This window comes from Psammomys obesus, unplaced genomic scaffold (assembly GCF_907164565.1).
Source record: "Psammomys obesus unplaced genomic scaffold, mPsaObe1.curated_primary_1811, whole genome shotgun sequence".
In the NCBI taxonomy this organism is placed as follows: Eukaryota; Metazoa; Chordata; class Mammalia; order Rodentia; family Muridae; genus Psammomys; species Psammomys obesus.
The window spans coordinates 2,425,336-2,444,951 of record NW_026586816.1 but is presented as its reverse complement, the minus strand read 5'-3'; the positions used below and the strand labels follow the sequence as shown (position 1 = coordinate 2,444,951).

The window sequence follows — 19,616 nt, the reverse complement described above, 5'->3', positions numbered from 1 at the left end:
CAGGCTACAGCGGAAACTAGAGAGGCGAGGTCGGCACCTTCTCGCAGCAGAGGAAAGAAGCGCTAGAGTCTAGTCTTGTTTTCCAAAGTCCTGTTCTTCGACCCCTGCACGCACAAGTACAACACCCGGGGCACCCCGGCTACAGGGCAGCGGACCGGTTGTAGTGAGAGCCGACCCCGCGGCATGCTTTGGCTTTCTCCGCTGGGCCCAGCTCGTGACCCCGGAGGCTCTGTGTAGCGTGAAAGCCAGCGCAGCTTCTTGCGAACTTGATTCGCTTCTAGGAAAGGCGCTCCCGCCTCCTTGCCGGGTTTGGAGCTGCTGTGGTCTGCCGGACTCCGGGAAGCAGCAGAGAACAGGCTCAAGGCTGTGCGCGTTCCTCTTGGTACGCGGTGGCCTCCTGCCTCTCCGTGTTCCCCAGTTTCACATACACACACACCGGCGACCGGCGACCCTAGATTCGGAGGCCGAGGGCTCGCGACTTCATGCTCTCCCACACCCCAGCTCTTTAGGAAACTCGCGGCGCTCTGAGCGAATCTCCAGCCTGAGTGGCTGCAGGGACCAGTTTTTCATCGCCTCGGGAAGCAATCTAAGAAACTGCTGGGAATTTCAAACTCCTAGACCTCTGGTTCTTCTAAGTGGCGGTGCCGTCTCGAATCCCCCACTCCCCGGCAAAGACACCTTGATCTTCCCAACCTCCTAGATTTTCCTGCGCTGGGTGCACCCCCCCCCCAGTCCTCTCAAAGGCACACGAGCTCTCTCAAGACCTGGGGGAGGGGAGGCGTGTGGACCCGAGTGGGGGGCGGACTCTGTGCGGGGAGCCCGGGCGTGGCCCCCGAGTGGGCGCGCTCCCTACCTGCGGTGGCCTGCGGGCAGGCGGGCGTCGGAGCGTCCTGCGCTCGGAGGGAGGCGGCGGACTGCTCCCAGCCGAGGCATCCCTGCATTTATTTGAGCTCAAACCGAGCGACTGTTGACTTTAGCACACAAAGCAAAGATTTCACTGCCCGCTAGTTTAAAAATGAATATTTTACCAAGATATCGATCAGCGTTATAAAATTCAGTTAAGTACAATGGGATCCTGGAAAAAAAAAAAGAATAATAAAGGAGGGGGGAGGCAATATAATATCTGTGCAAATTTGCTGAAGTGTGACGTGGCCTGGAAAGTTTACCCTCCTGGAATTCGGATCTAGAATGTTTTTTTCGGTTGTTTACTGACTTTGTTTATTCACAGATCACGGTTGCTTAAACCCCGCGCGAGAAAGGCGGCGGGCAACAGGAAGAAAAAAAGAGATGGGCCGGGGGGGGGGGGGGGGCCGCTGCACCCTGCGGTTCTTCGAGTTGGGTGGGGGAAAGGAATCCCTGAGCTCCTAAACTTGGAACTCGGGGAGGAAACTGACGTGGGGGGGGGGGGGGGGCACCAAAAGGGCGGAAAGGCCTCGGAGGGAGCAGCTCCCCGACATCCTTTTCATGTATTCGCACAGAACTATATCTTATCGGCGGGGATCAGTGGAGGGGGGCGCGCTAAGTAGTTTAAAACGACCCTCGAACAATGGGCGTGCGATAAGAAACATCGCAGGTTAGGGCAGCGCTTTCAGGCTCCATTGTCCCCACTCAGCCCCCAGCCCTGCCTCTCGGCTCCTTCGCCACGGGAGCCTTTTATGTGATAATGAAACACATTTCAGGCTGGGCTCGCGACGTGTGTGTCCTGACCGGGCAAAGAGAAGGCCTGATTGCTGGCCGAGGCCTGCGGATCCCTCCTTCAATTTCTCTTCTGTGTTCTTCGGAACAATGTGGCTTGTTAAAATGGGATTTTGGGGTAGGGGTGGGGGTGAAGAAGCGCGCGCGCGCGCGCGCACACACACACACACACACACACACACACACACACACACCAGCTCAAGGGAAGGCCAGGCCTAGGGAGGAGGGATAGAAATGAACAAGGTGGCAGAAAGCGCCCAGAGAGGTGTTCACCGGGTTGAGTGTGGGACATCCCAGGTTGGAATCCTTAGGAATAGCTAGATGTCCTGGCTAAGCAGAAACAAGTTGATGCCTGCCTGCTTGTGTTTTTAACCAACGTAAACCTTTTTTGCTTCCCGTGGGAATGGATCCAAAGCCAGACTGGAGGGGGAAAAAATGCTGTTTCCTACCCTAGCCCAGACAGCTTGCAGGACAGGAGATGCAAGCCAGAGTGAAGAGGCTTCTTTTGCATAGCCCGCTTTCGCTAGAGTTAGTTACCTGTCAATTCGAAGCATCTGAGAGAGGTGAAATGTCTGGTAAGATTTTATTTTGGGTCTTTGTATTTCCCTAGAGGCTGATGTAAGTACCCATTCATCCCCTGGGCCACAATCCTGGTTTGTCTATCTGAACTTCTAAGCTAACAGAGACCTTTGCCAGAGCTGGTAAAATTCTTGAGATCTTGGGATCTCACTACTTTTGGAATCATTTGCTAAGCTGCTCAAGGCACCCTTAACTGCCTCCTTGCCTCCCAAGGTAACTTAAAAAAAAAAAAAAAAAAAGATTTGGAGGTTACCCTAAGCTATGCAATTAAAACCAACTCCAGAAAAATATTCAAAACGTTTTCCCAGATTAGGTGGCTCATCACCTCCAGCCAAGCAAGGTTTCCCACCAGATGGATAACACCTGAGAGAGGGGAGGGTGAGACAAGCTGGGGTGTGGGGGCGCACAGCCAGGTGGTCTCAGTTCAACAGGAAGGTCAAGGTGCTATGCCTCCTTAAGTGGTAGTGAACAGCCATACTGCGTCAACATTTTGTAAATCCAATCTAGGCTTACTGACTAGTAAGGAGGCCTGATATATATATATATATATATATATATATATATATATATATATATATATATATGTGTGTGTGTGTGTGTGTGTGTGTGTGTGTGTGTGTGTATATATAAACTTCTGCCTTTCTTCTAGAATAGCCAGCCTTAGAGCCCAGGGTGCTGGACATCAGCACACCTTCCAGCTTTGCAGGTGGAAAATCACTGTGGGTAAACTAAGAAAGTGCTTATGCTTCTGGCCTTAAAACTAAAACTACTGGACTTTAGCTGAGCTCAGAGGCACAAGTCTGTAATTCTAGTATTGGAGAGGCAGACACAGGAGGATGGCCAAAACCTGGTCTTCATACTGGGTTCCAGGCCAATCAGGAGTACGTAAGGAGACCTCGTCTGTCTCCAGTCTCTGCACCGTAATAAAAATACCGATATGAATAAAGATGCTGAGATGGTTGGTCCATCAGGGATTTATCTGTTCTGTCATGTTCTGTAATATTAACCTCAAAATTTGAAAAGTGACCATGAAGCAATTTTGATTTGTTTACTGATGTAGTTGCTGCATTACTTAGGGATTGTTGCCCATATATTCTGAAATGCACTTAGGGAGGCCAGTTGGCGGTGTGGTGAGGTGGACAAACACGGGGAGTGGGAGATGTTACTAGGACTCAGCAGTGGCACTTAGGGGGAAATTCATTCAACTATATTTAAATAAAATCTTGGGTAAACAGCAACACCGACCCCCAGCCTCCCATAACTCCCCCTCCACAACAAACTCCCACCTCCCTATCATTTCCTTGCAATAACTTAGAAATCCGTTTATTTTTTAGAGAGAAGAAGAAGGAGAAGGAGGAGGAGGAGGAGAAAGGATCCAATGGGTAAAATCGGCAATAACACTTTAATATAGATCTGTGGAACTCTGGCCCTTCTAGCCAGAACACACATTTATAAGCCATAAATAAAGCACGCAGAAACCATAAATTAAATCAGACCCAAGACCTGGATTTCACCATGTCCAGAATGGGATGCATTTTTTTTCTCCTGGTAATTTACACCAGACTCTTACATTAATTTTTTTCTCTTTTAAACATCAATACAACCCTCTGATTTTCTGTTAAAACTACATGGTTTCACACCAAGTCACTCACAACAGTTGTTTGTTTGTTGAAATCAGACTTCCCTGCGACATCAGCAATAGAGAACAACAACAAAAATCAGAATCCTCGGGTGCCTTGAGAAGCAGTAGTCTACATGGAGGAAACCAAAGGCTCCTTTAAAACAAGTTTATATATATATATATATATATATGTATATATATTTCCATTTTCTTCCCTATTTAGAATGAGAGATCACTGTGACCCATCTATTTAAGGACACAGACAGTTAGGTGAGACTTCTCATCTGGGGCCTGCTTTTTCCTCAAAGCTCCCCCAAAGTCTCAACTCAACCTCTCTTCTCCCTTGTCCTTCTCCCTGGTGGCCAGAGCTAGCAGGGCCTGAAAGCCATCTTCTTAGGAGGAGTTCATAATAGGCCTGGAGTACACTCCTTGGTAGTAGGAGGTGTCTGCGGCCAGGGGCGAGGCATCCAGACCCGCTTTGTTCGTGACTGGGCCCATGGCCAAGCTGCCTGGCATGGGGGAACCATAGCCCCCAGGGTAGTGCATGACCTGTTCATAGGCCTTGAGGTCCATTTTGTGAGGCTGATGGTGGTGGTGGCTGTGGTGATGTTGCTGCTCAGAGGACATGAGGTTGTTGATAGAGAAGGGGTGGTTGAAGGCGTAATGGTGCTCGGGCTTCAGGTGGGCCTCTGGTGGCAGGCCGGGGTGGTGAGGGGGGCCCAGCAGGTGGGCTGCAGCCTGCTGCTGCTGTTGCTGCTGCCCTGGCGAGGGCGCCGGCTCCGGGGGACTCAGCGCCGAGGCAGGTGTTCCCTTCAGCTCGCCCAGGCCGCCTCGCTTGTGCTCCTGACACGGAGAGGCGCTCGAATGGGGGGAGTCGGTGCCCGCCGGAGTCTCGGAGGCCGAGCCCGCAGCCTCCCCGAGCTGAGCCTGTGAGGCCTGGGTGCCGGCAGTGGTCTTCTTGCCTCCGCCACCGCCCGCACCCGCGGCTTCCTTCAGCGCCAGCTGCTTCTCACACTTGAAGCGCTTCTGGCGGCGCAGGTAGCAACCGTTCTCGAACATGTTGCCCGAGTCTGGGTGCAGGGTCCAGAAGGAGCCCTTGCCAGGCTTGTCTGGCGAGCGGGGCACCTTGAGAAAGCAGTCGTTGAAGGAGAGCGAGTGACGGATGGAGTTCTGCCAGCGCTGCTGGTTCTGTCGGTAGAACGGGAAGAGGTCCATGATCCACTGGTAGATCTCGCTCAGCGTCAGCATCTTGTTGGGGCTCTGCTGGATGGCCATGGTGATGAGCGAGATGTAGGAGTAGGGCGGCTTGGCGTGCGTGTAGCTGCGCCGGTACGTCTTGGGGTCCCGCGCGCGGCTAAGGCCCGCCTGGCCGTACATGGGGCTCATGGAGTTCATGTTGGCGTAGGGGGCAAGGCCACCCATGGCCCCGGCCGCCTGTCCGCCGAGAGGGCTCAGGCTCGGACTCAGGTGCGGGCCCATGCCCGCCACACCGGCCGCCCCGGTGGAGCCGCTCATGCCCGCCATGGCGCCCGCACCCGGGGACATGCCAGCCAGCGACGGGCTCATTCCAGCACCCACGTATGATGACATGTTCATGGAGCCCGCGCTCATGTTGCCGGAACCGCTGCCCATGGCAGCCGCGGACATGCTCATGTAAGTGTTCATGCCATTCATGCCCAGGCCGGCGTTCATGTTGCTCACCGTGGAGTAGCCCTGCAGACAGAGCCCAGGAGGGAGACAGGTTAGCGCCCAGGCTGCGCGTGCCCGACCCTTCTACCCACCAGTTGACCCGGTCCTCCGCCTCCGTGGAGGCCTCTGGGGAATGTCTTTCTTTTCCCGTCCTAGCCCACCAACACCAAGTCCTCTGCAGCTCAGACTAAAGAGTGATCGCCCTGGGGCCAGCGGATTGCGGTTCTGAGCTTGAGGCTCACGCCTCGCCCAGACTCTAGAACGTCGCTGTCCTAGACCACCAAGCCAGGCGCTCCAAATTTATCTTACTCTCCCCAGGGAGACCCCAAACCCGCTGGCCAGCAGACTGAGTCAGCACCTAGGCCGGAAATCTCCGTTGGAAGCCCTGGTCTCCAAAAGCCACCTTTGGAACGTTACTGGGGCAGTCTCAAGTGGAAATGGGCTCAGTGTGCCCCAGGCTGCACCCTCGTCCCGGGATCCCACACCGTGGTCACAGGGGAGTGCGGCGCAGTGCCTGCGCAGAGCCCGCGAGCAGCTGGAGGCATTGCGTGGAGGAATAGGAAAGGGGCTGTTGCTGTCCCGGACTCGGTCACAAACTTTCTTTCTCTTTGTCCACTCGTCTTTGACTCTTCGCCCGCACATCTGTCCCCAACTCCTACCCACCTTCTCTTCTCCAGCTCCCCACCCCCTCGCCAGCCGACCTCCCACCCCTCCCCAGCCGCGCGCTGCCAAACATAACTCTGTTAGGATAGTGCGTGGCTCGGCCACGAAGAGGATTTGGAGGCGCCGCAAGTCAATATTTGATCACAAAGTTAATATTATCTCAAGGCTAACAGTGTGTCGTATAAAAAAGAGACCCATTTGAGGCGAAGGAGGGCGGCAAAGGCGGCTGTCCAGGAAGGCTGGAGGTGGGGGGCGGGCGCCCGCGAAGGGAGCGTGCCGCGGCTGGGGACCCGGGGATAGCTGCCACCCCACTTCCCCCTGGCGAAGGCAAGCGCTTACCTCGGGCTCCGCGTAGTAGCTGCTCCAGTCGGATGGCTCGTGCCCTTCCATCTTCACGGCTCCCAGCATACTGGAAGCCGAGTGCATGGCGGTTTAAAATTTAACAGCCACAACAAACGACCAGCAATCAGCCCCCACCCCCACCCTCTTAAAAAAAAAAAAGTCAGCTATGGCACCGTCTCCTCCCTCCCGCCCTCTCTTGCGCTCTCTCTCTCTCTCTCTCTCTCTCTCTCTCTCTCTCTCTCTCTCTCCCTCTCTCTGGGCACCACTTCCTCTCTCTCCCGCGGCCTGCCGCGGGCGGTGGCTGGGAGCGGGCCGGAAGGTGGCTGGCGGAGGAGGGGGCCGAGGAACGGCGGAGGCCGGAACCCGAGCCCCGCCGTCGGGCGTGCACTCCGTCGCCGCGCTCCCGGGGCTGCCGGTGCGGCTGAGGGCTGGCAGTGTGCAGCCGCCGGGAGGCGGCGGGAAGCGAGCGGCGTGGGGGCGGGCGGGGGGAGAGCGAGAGGAGGGGGAGGAGGAGGTGTGGACCGCGCCGCGGACAAGTGCCGCAGTGACGTGAGCGCCGGGTGATATAGCACCGCGCGCCGGCGCGGGCCTCCAATCCCCAGACCCCGGGCAGCCCATTTGAATAATCAGCTCCCACTTAGGTGAGAGGAAGCCGGGGCCGGCGCTCCGCACCTGCTGCTCGGCGCCCGGGCCAGCCCCGCTCCCGCTGTCCCCCCTCCCCGCGCTCTCCAGACCCGGACCTGCGAGCCGGCGCGCGGGCGCCCCGGCGGAGTCCCTTTCTTTGCGTCCACGGGGAGTCTTCCGTGGACCCAGAGACCTGGGATCAGGCCACCCCTGGAGAAGCTCAGGACTCCTGCTCCCGCCCCGCCCCGCCCCTCCTCATCGCCGCCCTGAGCTCCGGGTGCGTCAATCCGAGGGCGCGTACCGCGTGGGTGCCCCGCAGAGCCGAGGCAAGCCAGATTTATTTATCCCGGGTTTCCTCCCTCGCGGTGCACATTCCCTGTCAAAACAACAAGCAGGTGACAGCCAATTTGCAAAGCGCCGTCCTATGCAGGAAAACTGTGTACACACCTTTCGCTCGCTGGCCGGTGCTCCGGAGGCCCCTCCCTGTTACAGTTAGGTCCAGGAGCGGCCTCGGGAGGCGCGCTGGACGCGCGCGGTCTGGCCGCCTTAGCCGTCAGCCACCTCAGACTTCTTTCTGACTACCCAGCTCAGGCTGCCCGGCGAGCCCTGCTTAGCTGCAGCCAATACCTGGGAGGGAGCAATTTGCCTCTGACATGCGGGCCTCGGTGTTTCAAGGTTACTTTTCAGTTAAATCCAAGGTGCCCACAGCATTTCGTAACTAAAACAAACAGGGCAGTAGGTGGGGGTAGGGTAGGAAGGGAGAGAGAAAAAAGGAATCAATAATGGGATGGCTTCAGGAGGATCTGTCTTCTCTCCGCCTGCCGAGGCCAGGACTATTTTATAAAAATTGGAAATTTCAGTTTTTTTTCTCTCTGCTTTTGGGTGTTAAAAAGTGTCGTTTGAGCGTAGCGTTGCAGGCCTTTGATCCCAGCACTCGGGAGGCAGAGGCAGGCGGATCTCAGAGTAGACTGGGCTGACCTGGTCTACAGAGCTTATTTCAGGACAGCCAGGGGGCGGAGAAACCTTGTCTTGAAAAACAAAACAAACCTCCAAACAACAGAATATGTCATTTGTATTGTTAGCTACTAAGACTAAGGCAAGCCAACATTTTGGAGTGGAGGGTTTTGTGGGCATTTCTATGTTGACACTTTTGGTTCTGAAAATGTGGCTGGGATGTAGGGATACAGTCCTGAACTCTTCTCCCTCAGGGATGAAGAAATTAGGAAACAGTTGGCCCTGGCTCAAATCCAGATGTCCAGAGTTTTGTTATGGTGTAGAAGAGTATAGATAGAGGCGGCAGGCCCTGGGGTGAGCTTTGCACATGGGAACTTGAATGTGGATCAGACTGGAGGGTAAGCCGAGGGGCTTGGTATGCCAAGAGGCATCCTTTTGGACCAAAGATGTGCCATCGACATGCCATCTACTGCTAAACTGCACATAGTAGGGACAGTTGACAGAAAAGATATTACTAAGTCACCCGGAGGAGGAGTGCAGAGCAGCGATTCCCCCAAAGGCAAGGCCTCACTTCCCATTGCATGGTGATCTGATGTGCTCACCCAGTGAACACAGGGAACTCAGATCAGGTCCCCAGCATCTCCCGCTAGGGCCCACAGCATGGTGGGCTGTCCACAACCTTGGAAACAAGGGGTGTCTGTGTTGTTTATAGAAGCAGCTGCTCTTCAGAATCAAGGCAAAAAGTGTACACACACACACACACACACACACACAGAGAGAGAGAGAGAGAGAGAGAGAGAGAGAGAGATTAAATACAGTCAGCACTCCTGTCTGTCCACAGAGATCTTAATTTCTTAATTGCTGAATCACAGTACCTCCGCCTACACAAGGACAATTCTCCACTCAGTGAAATTCAAGATACCGATATTGGGGTTTAATCTGTCTGTCTGTCTGTCTGTCTGTCTGTGTGTCTCTCCCACCACCCCTTTCTGTTGAAAGCCAGGGTGTTTGTAAGCTTGTGGACTGTGCTACTCTTAGATTGTGCTTCTAGTTGAGATTTGGTCCTAGAAATTATTGCGTGTGTTACAGTTAGCTATCCGCGAAGAAAAGCATGCTTCCCTCAGGACAGACCTGCGAGTTCCCACCTTGACCTGAAGTAGGGTGCTGCGTGCTCAGATCTCGGGATATCCGGGAGAGCTGAGCGCCAACTTCCACAGTGACAGTGCGCCCCCTGTCGGCCACGCGGCTCGGGGTCAACCGCCGTCTTTTTCGTTATCCTTGGGCTCTTAATCGCGCAACTCTTGCCCCTGGGCATCTTCTTCTGTCCCAACACCCCATCTCCACCCGAGAGCACCTCCTTGGGGTCCCTGAAATTATGAGCAAAGCCAAACCCGCTTCCTGTCTTCTAGCTCTGAGAAACGGTCGGTCTGCGCAGGACGCCACCTGGAACTTTGGCGTGGTGGTGTCCGTCTGCGACCATCCAAGCACCACGGGCCGCTGGCTTTCAGTAAGCACCCTGGGAGCCCGGCGCCCGCGGGTTGCGGGAGCGAGGGGAACGTACTGGCAGCCTACTGTCTCTCCCCGCGCCTCGGGCTTTGCAAGCTCTCACTCCCGGTGGCGCTTACGCGGGTCCTCCCGTTGCTGCTGCGATTTCTAAAGGTTTATTCAGAGCCCTGGCACCAAAACTCCAGGCTGGAATGCTGTAAACTGCCCCAGGTGCTCTCTCCAGGAAAAAGTTCTCGGAGCTCCCGCTACACACAGACGTCTGCACTGATCCCCGACAGTCTGAAACCTCACCTGGGGCCGAGCCTCACAAAGCGTTCCTATGCCCGCGCCCTCCCCTTTCGCCCTTTCTTAGGTCCAGCACAGTGGCGGCGTGGAAAGCCTCCTTACAAATGGCCACTGCTCCTAGGTTTGTTTTTATTCTGGATGTCTCGCCGGCGGCAGGGCGGCCTCCTCTGATTTGGCCTCAAATCTTGGCTATCTCTGCTGTCGCTGGGGAGAGACTGAGATCCAATGTCCCTTAGCAAAACTTCTCCCCACAGTTTTCTGCCAATGAAACTAGCTGAAGGGGACATCAATAAATAGAACTAATTTTCCCCTCCTTAATGCTGTGGAATTCTCCGAGTGAATCCCAAATCTCAATGCAGAAAATCTGTATAGTATGTTAAAGGTAACATTTTGTGTGTGTGACTGTGTTACTGTTTCAGACGTTTATTTTTCAAAAATCAGAGCTCCAGAGTGTGTCTAACTGAGCCACTTGTGCACACCCTCAAATACTCTTGTGCAGACTCTCTCTTTCTCTCTTCCCTCCCTCTGGCTCTTGCTGTCTGTCTCTTTCAGAGTTCAAAGACTTGTTTATGGGGATGACTAAAAAGTCAGTGAGCCATGAACACATCACCAAAGGATATTTATTTACATGTGGGAATTAAGAAAAAGAGTTAATAGGCTGCACTGTTTTGTTTAAAAAAAAAAAAAAAAAGGAGGGAGATGTCTCTAAAAGTGAGGTGGCAACAGAAGCAAGATTTTAAGTTTAAGAAGCTGTGTTGTCTCCTGTGGCAAGATCTATGAAAAATAAGGAACAGGTACAAAATAATTATGAGATAAATATAATAGTAATACCCTTGATTAGAATGGGAGAATGTGATTTCATTCTCTTCCATCAAAAAACAAAACCTGATTGGGTTTGGATGGTAGAATTGTGTCTTCAATGACCTTTTTTTCCCCCTGAAGTATAGTGATACCATTTTAAATATTTTTATGCTGCATACTCTTTTATTATATTATGGTGCAATACACAGTAAGGCTATTATCTCTCATAGTAAGGAAATCTTGAAAAAATAATTTATATAGATAGTCACCCATTTCTCATTCTGGCACAATAAAAAAAAAATCTATTGTTCAAACTGATTCTGATTTTGCTAAAACTAGTTTGTTTGTTTTTTTTTTTTTTTCTAAGATGGACTCTGCTTTTTTGAGAGAGGAAATGAAGAGCTATTGATGGCAACCACAGGGGACAGTCCCAGCATAGTCCCACTGCAGAGCAGGGGACAGAAGACTAGAGTCTGGCTAAGGTTCAGCTGAATTTGACACATAGAACACCCCCCCTTGCACATAGAGCGAGTTGGAAGGCTAAGTTTTCTGAAGGTTTTGAGCAATTACTTGGAGCAATTGCGACTCAACTCCCCCCCCCCCCTTTTTTTTTTCTCAGTACAGAAAGCCAGTGTTCTGTCCACTTGGTTTGAAAATTTGAGTATTTCTGGGATACTCTTGACATCAGGCCCACCGTTCTTGCACTTTTAGTATGTTTCTGGTGTGTGAGGCTCTTAGAGTTGGAGCAATAATAGCAGAGCAATGTGCGAAAGACGGTGTCTGCTGAAGGGAGCTTAAAGGAGACACACCTGCATCTGCGGCCCTAGGAGCTTTTCGTTCATTTCCATGCTGTTCTTGGTGGAAGTACCAGATATCACTGCCAACAAGGTGAACTTCATGAAGGACGGCAGTCCTGGGCAGTCACTCGCAGACTTTGGCCATTTCTTTCTCTGTGTTCCGTGGAAGAAATCCACTAGATCTGTGTAGCCGCTGATGACTTACGGGGTAAGCAAATGTCCTCCCCATAAGTAATAAGCAATGATGTGTTGAGTGGTGTGGAGAGATGGCACAGGGCAGAAAGGCCTGGGCTTCAAGTCTGAGGCTCTGGAAGTGTTCTTAGCATCTTTGTTTCCATTTCAAAGTCATGTAGGCCTTGGTATAGACAAAGAGTAGCTGTACACAATTTGTCTCAATATGAACAGTGACAATGGGGTAATTAAATATTCTTACTAATTTGGCAAATATTTAATGAACTTTTACTCTGTTCTAGGTGGTACATACACAGGGAATAGCACCTGTTTATAGAGGCAAATCCTGATTTTTTCATTTTCTTCCCTTCTCTCTTCCATCAAAAGTTCCAACCTTGGGCTAGAGAAATGGCTCAGAGATTAAGAGCACTATTTGTTCTTCCAAAGGTCCTGAGTTCAATTCCCAGGAACCACATGGTGACTCAAAATCATCTATAGTGAGATCTGGTGCCCTCTTCTGGACTACAGGCACACATGCAGGCAGAATGCTGTATAAATAATGAATAAATAAATAAATTCCCCCTCCCTTTTTTAAAGTTCCAACCTCTTACTATTTTCAGGGTTCTTTCTAACAATGATCCAGCAACTTTCATGTGGGAAAATCTATTTCCTCTATTCAAAACTAGTCTTTTAGTTGGCAAGAAATAGATTAAAAGCCAAGGTGATAGAGTCTTCCTATTTTGAACAAAATCAGCAGGACCAGCAAGAAAATCAAGGGCTCAGTGTTCCTTTAGAGAATACAATAGGGGATAAGATCTGACAAGAAGTGGCTATACAGAAAGCATTGTAACCTCCAACACTGTCCCCTCAGTTTTCCGTGTAATGAATGCTAATAACCACCTAGGATTATTAGGGTGTTTTTTTTTTTTTTTTTTTTTTTTTTTTTTTTTTTTTTTTTTTTTTTTGTGAGTTGTTCTTTTGAGGTTTTCATTGTTTGTTTGGTTATGATGGTTGAGGAGATGGTGCTGCAGCTTGTATCAGAGCTGCGCTGGGTAAGTACTCAACCATTGAGTAGATGTCCTTCTAGCCTTGAATTCTGTGTTTTGGTAGATGTGCTGCTGCTCTGGGGTGGTACTGCCTTGAGAAAGTTGTCAGGTCTTTCTTTTTTTTTTTTTCTCCTTCTTTGTTGGTAAAAGGTTCTTTTAAAATGTATACACCTTACCCTTGTTCATTCAAATGCTGCTTTCTCTCCCCCACTTTCTGGTTTCAATCCAGACTTTGCATTGTGATACTTATTCTAAGCATCACCTGCCTCAACTTTGTGTAAACATCCAAAATAAAACAACCAGCCACGCTGTTGAGCAATGGAGAGGAAGGAGTAGGAGGGAGAGGGGAGGAGCCAGAGGACAGTAAAAGAGTGGGAGGCAAAAGAGTGGAGGGCAGAGCTAGGAGAGGAGGGCTGGAGAAGAGATCTTGGACTGATGTGGAGAATGAACCAGACCTAAAATTTCACAAGAAAACAAGCATAATGTGGGAAATCTGAATGGTAGAAACTACGTGGTCTTGGAGAGTTAGGATGGAGTAACTATTGCCCAGCACTGTGTTCTAGGTTAGTTAAATAAACCCAGTCTCTGTATGGTGATTTGGTTACACAGCTGTTTAGGATTAACAGCAAACTTTACCAGAAGGTATATCAATAGTAAATATTAATGACCTAATACAACACTTCTCTTCTTTTTCCTCCTTGAAACATCTTTGGCTGTACTGAAACTCACTCTGGAAAACAGGATGGCCTTGAGAGCTGCCTTCCTCTACTTCCCAAGTACTGGGATTAAAGGTGTTGCTCCACCACCCCCTGGCAAATTCTGGTCTTAAGAATTTGTGATACAAGTTAGCTGTTTTAGATGGATTTGTCAAAGTAATTTCAACTGAAGGAATATGGCCCAGCCTTCCCATGACAGTTTCTAAGGGGAGGCACTAAATTACAGCTACAAGGCCCCACTGACACTGGGCTGATTAACCAGGGTTGGGACACACACACACACATACACCTCTTACCCTTTTATGTGGACAGGAATCCCCTGGAGATCTTGCTAAAATGCAGATTTTCCTTCAGCAGGTACGTTTTGCATTCCTTCCAGGTGGGCAGAGCTGCTGGTCCCCTGACCACAGGTGGTCTCATCCCTGTGAGACTATTTCTCTCACTGTTCCTGCAGTCAGCCCTGAGCAGGCGGTGAGTTGTCATGTGATAAAATGAGAACGTGGAGGCCCCTCTTCAAGTTCTGCCAATTCTCTAGTACCTTCACTCTCTTTTGAGCCTCATTCTTGCCCTCTTTTGAGCCTCCCTTCACTGTCCTGATTGGGCTCTGCAGGGCTTTCCTTGTCCACAAACTGGAAATGGCCCTTAGGCATCCCAGAGCCTGCAGCAGAAAGGATTCCAAAGCAAAGCTCCCCAACGTCCCCCTACTGCCTGGGTATGTTTCCTGGAGATGGGGACCTCCCTGGTTGGCTAGATCTATGGCAATTATCATTTTGCCACACTGATAGATCATTTCCAAGTATAGAGAAACAATGGAAGTAAAGCCTCAGCTCAGCCACATCAGCCAATGACCCTTACCATTGTTCGTAAGGAAGATGCCTTGGGAACTCAGGTGGGGTCCAATCCTGAGTGCGAGTCAGGGGCCCTAATCCTCATCCTAATATACACTAAAGAACAAAATGCAAGGATCAAAAGGATGAGAAAGTGACCAGGAAGTCTTCTTATTGAGTTTTCAGTGAAGTTTGCCTCTTCACTCTGGAAGGATCCCAGGCTTCTTTAGGATGTTACCACGACTAAGAATGCTGGTCCGTTAAATGTGACACAATATCGAACCCACACTACTTGTGAGAAGAGAGCTGAGAGTCACTTCAACTGAATTTTTAGCCATCACGGCGAATTCCCATTAACCTTGGCATACCATCTATATATTCTTTAATACATACCACAAGAAAGACTAGTCTAGGAATTGAAGCCAAAGACTCAGAGGCCAGGAGAACGGCCAGGAAGGCTTCAGGCTTTCAGCTGCACAACACTTTCCCTGTTAGTGGTAAGAGTATCTTTCCATTGTGAAAATCTGAATGAAGAATTCCTTCTGGAAAGAGTGCCTTCCCTTCAAGTCAGAATGTACATAAGGCACGCAAAACACTTTTTTTTTTCTTTAGGCAAACTCTTATTTACATATGTGCAAGGAGAACTAATGCAAGTCACTGAGGAGTTTAGACCAGTGACTTCATTTGTGTCAGTAGAATGGGGTTGATAAAGCTAGGAAAGATATTGTATTAATCTGCTTTTAGATATTTAGGTGAAACAGGACAGAAAATGCAAACTTATTTATTAGCTGTCCTTTTTTCATGTCCAATTATTATTATTATCAATTATTATTATTATTTTGAGACAGGGTTTCTCTGCTTAGGCTGTCCGGGACTCACTTTGTAGACCAGGCTGAACTCTAATTCACAAAGACCCACCTGCCCCTGCCTGTGTGAGTGCTGGGATAACAGGCGTGTGCCTCTGCACCTGGCTCATGTCCAATTATTCAATCATCCAAGTGGAGGCTCTCTTGTCTGCGAGGCCTGACGGGCCACACAGATGCGGGTGGAAAGCGTGATGCAATACCGGGTCACGCGCATCAGAGGAGGGTCTGCGAGTAGGTCCGTACTTTCAAGATGCCCGGGCTTAGCTACACCTTTTAAGTGGGAAGCATGTGTTCATCCTTCCACATCTCCAAATAAGGTGCAAAGTGGATGCTCACTGTAGAAGACTCCTGACTGGCCTGGTGGGAGTCTCGGACCCGACACCCATTCCCCGGGCCTCACAGTCAGGCCAACATGACTTTATAGATGCTTCTTCGTCACCTTTCATTCTTTTCTCCCCTTTGGCATGCTAACCGTGGGAACACAGCATTTTTTTAAAAGTCATTTCTACTCCTGTATTCCTTCTTTCAAATGCTAGGGCTCTATCTAGGAAGAGTTGGTGTCATGCACTGGTCTAAAGACTGATACAAATGTTTAGAAAATCATAGAAAGATCAGTACTTTATCTTACATTATTTATTTTAAATTATATAACATATTATATATATTATACAACATATAACTACAAATCATTTTATATGACATATAAAATATTTATATTTTATTCATTATGGTAGTATCTACTACATACAATATAATATATTATTTATATTATATATAACATGTATAATTTATTTTTTATTTTTTGTTACTTATTTTATATTTGGTACTGTGGGTGGAACCCCTAGGCTTGTGCATACCATACAAGTTCTGTGATGCTGAGCTCCACCCCTATAACCAACGAATTATCAAATAAGCACAGAATATGATTAATTTGATTTTAATAATAATAAACTTGACTCAGGAAAATTCTGAAGTTTACACGCCAAACTGCCCACATTGACAAGACAAGCAGTTTGGGCCTGGGAAGAAGGGGAGAGGGCTATCACTATTTTTTTCTGCCCACTTTTTCTACTTGCATCTTCTGTTTTTATAAACAAATTTAAAGAAATATGACCTTTGCCCTTGAATATATACTATGTTTCTTGCCTTCATTAATCGAAACCTACCCTGGAGGGTCTTCCTTCAGAGAAAATGAGCAAGCCTCTCTCTGGAGAAACATAGTTGTCATTTTTAGGAAGAGAAATCAGATCAGAAATATATAGGCTGGGAGAAGTTAGGTAGGGAAAGATGAACAAGACTTAGTAAATCTGACCCACTCTTAGAAAGGGAAAGGGGATGGCCAGGACGGCTTAAAGAATCAGCAAGCCTTTCACTGCCTTGGCTTTGTGCTTGTGGAAGGGAAAAGATTAGGATGCCGGCTGTGTGTGGTTTCACTAAATTGCTATAGGTGACTGCTGAAGAAAATTAAATATGGCAAACAGTATAGTTTTAAACAGCCTGTGGTCATGGACAGCAGGGCTTGCAACACAGCCAGAGACAGGAAGTGTGGGATTTGCGGCCTGTTCATCTCTCCTTTTTGGGTTGCATGCTGGTGAGCCCTTCAGTAATAACAGCTTGAATTGGACAGTGACTCTCCTCACTGATCAGGTGTGTGTGTGTGTGTGTGTGTGTGTGTGCGTGTGCACACGTGCTTGCTAGTGTACGTGAATGTTTTTTGTTGTCTTTGTAATTGTATGTGTGAAGGAAAATTTCCATCCCCCCATCAACCCTTGCAAGTGGAAGAAAGAAAAAGAGCAAGGAGACACAGTGTTAGCTGAGGAGATATCTGTATGGCTCTGTTGAGTGTTTTAGAACATGTGTCTGTATATACTGATTCTCTGGAACAGGGAATGCCTTCCCAAGATAAGGCACACAGGTGTGAAGTTGGTTCTGGCTACTAGGAAATGATGAATGGGACACAGGACAGATGCATACAACTATGATATTCAAACACATAATTTACTTGTGTGCACTAGTTGCGTTGGATAGAATCAGCTTACAACAATTCTAAACCGTCACTTCTCAAACCTCTCTCGATGAAGCTTCTATTGATGACCCTTTTTTGTGTTGTAAAGGAGGTTGCTACACCAGACTTAATAAACACAGGAGAAATGAGAATGGAATAAATGTTCCCTTTCAGCTTGTATGGCAAAGATGTGCAGTCTTAGAAATGTGTTTCTGTTATACATACTATGCTTGCACTAGAATTTGAAATGAATTCCCTTACTGTGGTGGGTGTGATGCCTAAAGCCTAGGAAACTCCATCCACTAAGAGGTGAGAGCACATTAGTTCTTGTGAAGATGTTTCAGGTTTGTCATGTATAAGACAGATAATGGCTTAAGTCATTGATGTTGGTGAGGATGGAATGAGATAAGGTTTACAAGACACCCTAGCCCAGTGTCTGACACCTAAGAGTTCACGAATGACATGTTTTCTTTCCTATGCAAGATCTCCACATGGGACATGGAGCTAATATGCACTCACTATGTTCATTCTACAATATATCTCCTCAAAGGGAACAAAAAAAAAAAAAAAAAAAAAAACAACCCCAGTTGATCAAAATGCCACTATATATTTGAAAAGATTCTCTTTATGGATAATACAGAAGCTGTGCTGAGAACCTTGGCTGAAGACAGCTCCAGGATGAACAAAGAAGTTATGAGCTAGCCCTAGTCTTCAATTCCATTGCTTTCCTTATGATTGAAGGTTAAATTCAGCATTTTTATTTCTGACAATAATTCACAACCTCCTTCTATTTACAAGTCTTTCTAAATGCTTCACTATGTTCTACAGTGTCCTCTTGCCCTTTCTGGGGTCATGCAGTCTTAGAATACCAGATGTCTGAATATTTTAGCAGCTCCTCTCAACCTTTGCCTGTCTCCAACTTCCCCTTCTAGAAAACAACCTTTAACTTATGCTCTTTAGGAAACCAAATCTGCAACAAGCTTCCTTCATCTACTTTTCTAGAAAGCCCACCAGCCAGAGTCAGGTAACGTCATTTCCCATGCCCACTGCTTCACACCAGCCTTGGGGGCCTCTTCTGAGCTCAAACCTTTTTTCAGATCCATCCGTTAGATAATGAGGTTGAGGCAGGCAGATGCTGGTTAGAGGTTAGCCTGAGTTACATGTGGAGACCCTACATCAAACAACCAAACATTACACATACACACCACAAAGAAGAGAAGAATTGAGCTGTTAATAATCTTCCTACTCATATTTACTGTAGGTAGCTGGGATGGTCTCCCTTCCTTCAACACAACCACCTGTTCCATAAAAGCTGTGTTCCTTGCTTTTAGTGACAGTTAGTTCATGAGAAGGAACAGGCATCCCTAGGATCCGGACCCACTCTGTACTTTGCTTGGAAACAAAGAAGTCAGGAATACAACACAATGCCTCGCAGGGAGAAATCAATTGTTTCCAATAGCCTCACTCTGCCCATCTTTTTCTTAGGTGATACTGAAGCACACATACCACTTTTCAGCTTGCCTTTCCACCCAAAAGTGTGTCTTGATGTCTTTCCAAGTAGACTCATACACAATGACCTTGTATTTCAAGTGACACAATGGCACACAATCGAGAACTCTTTAGGCATACAACCAATATCTCTTTAAAGATCTCAGGAATGGAGAATGAGGGGAGGAACCAGGAGCATGTGATTTATCAAAGCAGTACTTAGACCTCTACTGTAAGGTGGTAAGGAAGGTCAGGGCAGCCATGAGCCACAAGGAGGCCTCTTGAGTAAAGTCCCACAGAAGAAGAGGTCAGAATGATCCCAAAAGAACAACTGGATGGTAGATGAGGCTCAGACCACTACTCTTCATTGGTTAAAGGCCCTTGTGGCTACAAAGACCATAACTGTGCCAGACACTTGGAACTGTCTAGGTGAATATAACAAGAGCAATGATGAAGAGTCATAGCAAGCACTTGCCCTATACCATACAAAAACTCTACATTGAATTGTTCTCATCCCTCTTCATAGTAGCCTTAATTGTCACTGTAACCTTGGCCCTCATTTGAAAGTGTATCTTTTTGTGTTCCTGTAGTAACTCAGACCACATTTATCACTTGCAAAATAGCCATGTACCTAACTGATTCAAGATTCATGGATACCATGAGTACATTCAAAGAGGTCAGAGATCCCGAAGTGGACCAGGAAGGAAGATGGCCACCTCATAATGCCAGATCACACAACAAGGTCACATGTCCCTCAGAGAGCAGCAATTATTACTGGTTCTGGCTGGAAAGGTTAGGTACCTCTTTCCTATGGGGTGATTAGAAAACCAGCCTCTGAAGGAAGGGGGAGAGTTTGTCAGGTTGAAAGAGAAGGGCTGAGGGCTCCTCTTTTGCAGGAAGATGTTTGTTCAAAAGTATGGAGGCAACTCCACTGCAGGTGC

The 19,616-nt window shown here is 48.6% G+C and overlaps 1 protein-coding gene across 2 annotated transcripts; it reads right to left on the bottom strand.

The window, feature by feature from the left end:
* Positions 1 to 3,657: 3,657 nt before the first annotated feature.
* Positions 3,658 to 7,885, bottom strand: Foxa2 (forkhead box A2). 2 transcript variants are annotated; one of them, XM_055602708.1, is made up of 3 exons: positions 7,661 to 7,885; positions 6,587 to 6,656; positions 3,658 to 5,608 (listed from the first exon to the last, which is right to left on the bottom strand). In XM_055602708.1, exons 2-3 carry the CDS (start codon positions 6,653 to 6,655, stop codon positions 4,289 to 4,291), a joined length of 1,389 nt encoding a protein of 462 aa, XP_055458683.1. In that variant the 5' UTR covers position 6,656; positions 7,661 to 7,885; the 3' UTR covers positions 3,658 to 4,288. The 2 variants fall into 2 exon arrangements, with proteins under 2 accessions (XP_055458683.1, XP_055458682.1); XM_055602707.1 differs by lacking the exon at positions 7,661 to 7,885 and having other exon boundaries at positions 6,587 to 6,739.
* Positions 7,886 to 19,616: the final 11,731 nt, after the last annotated feature.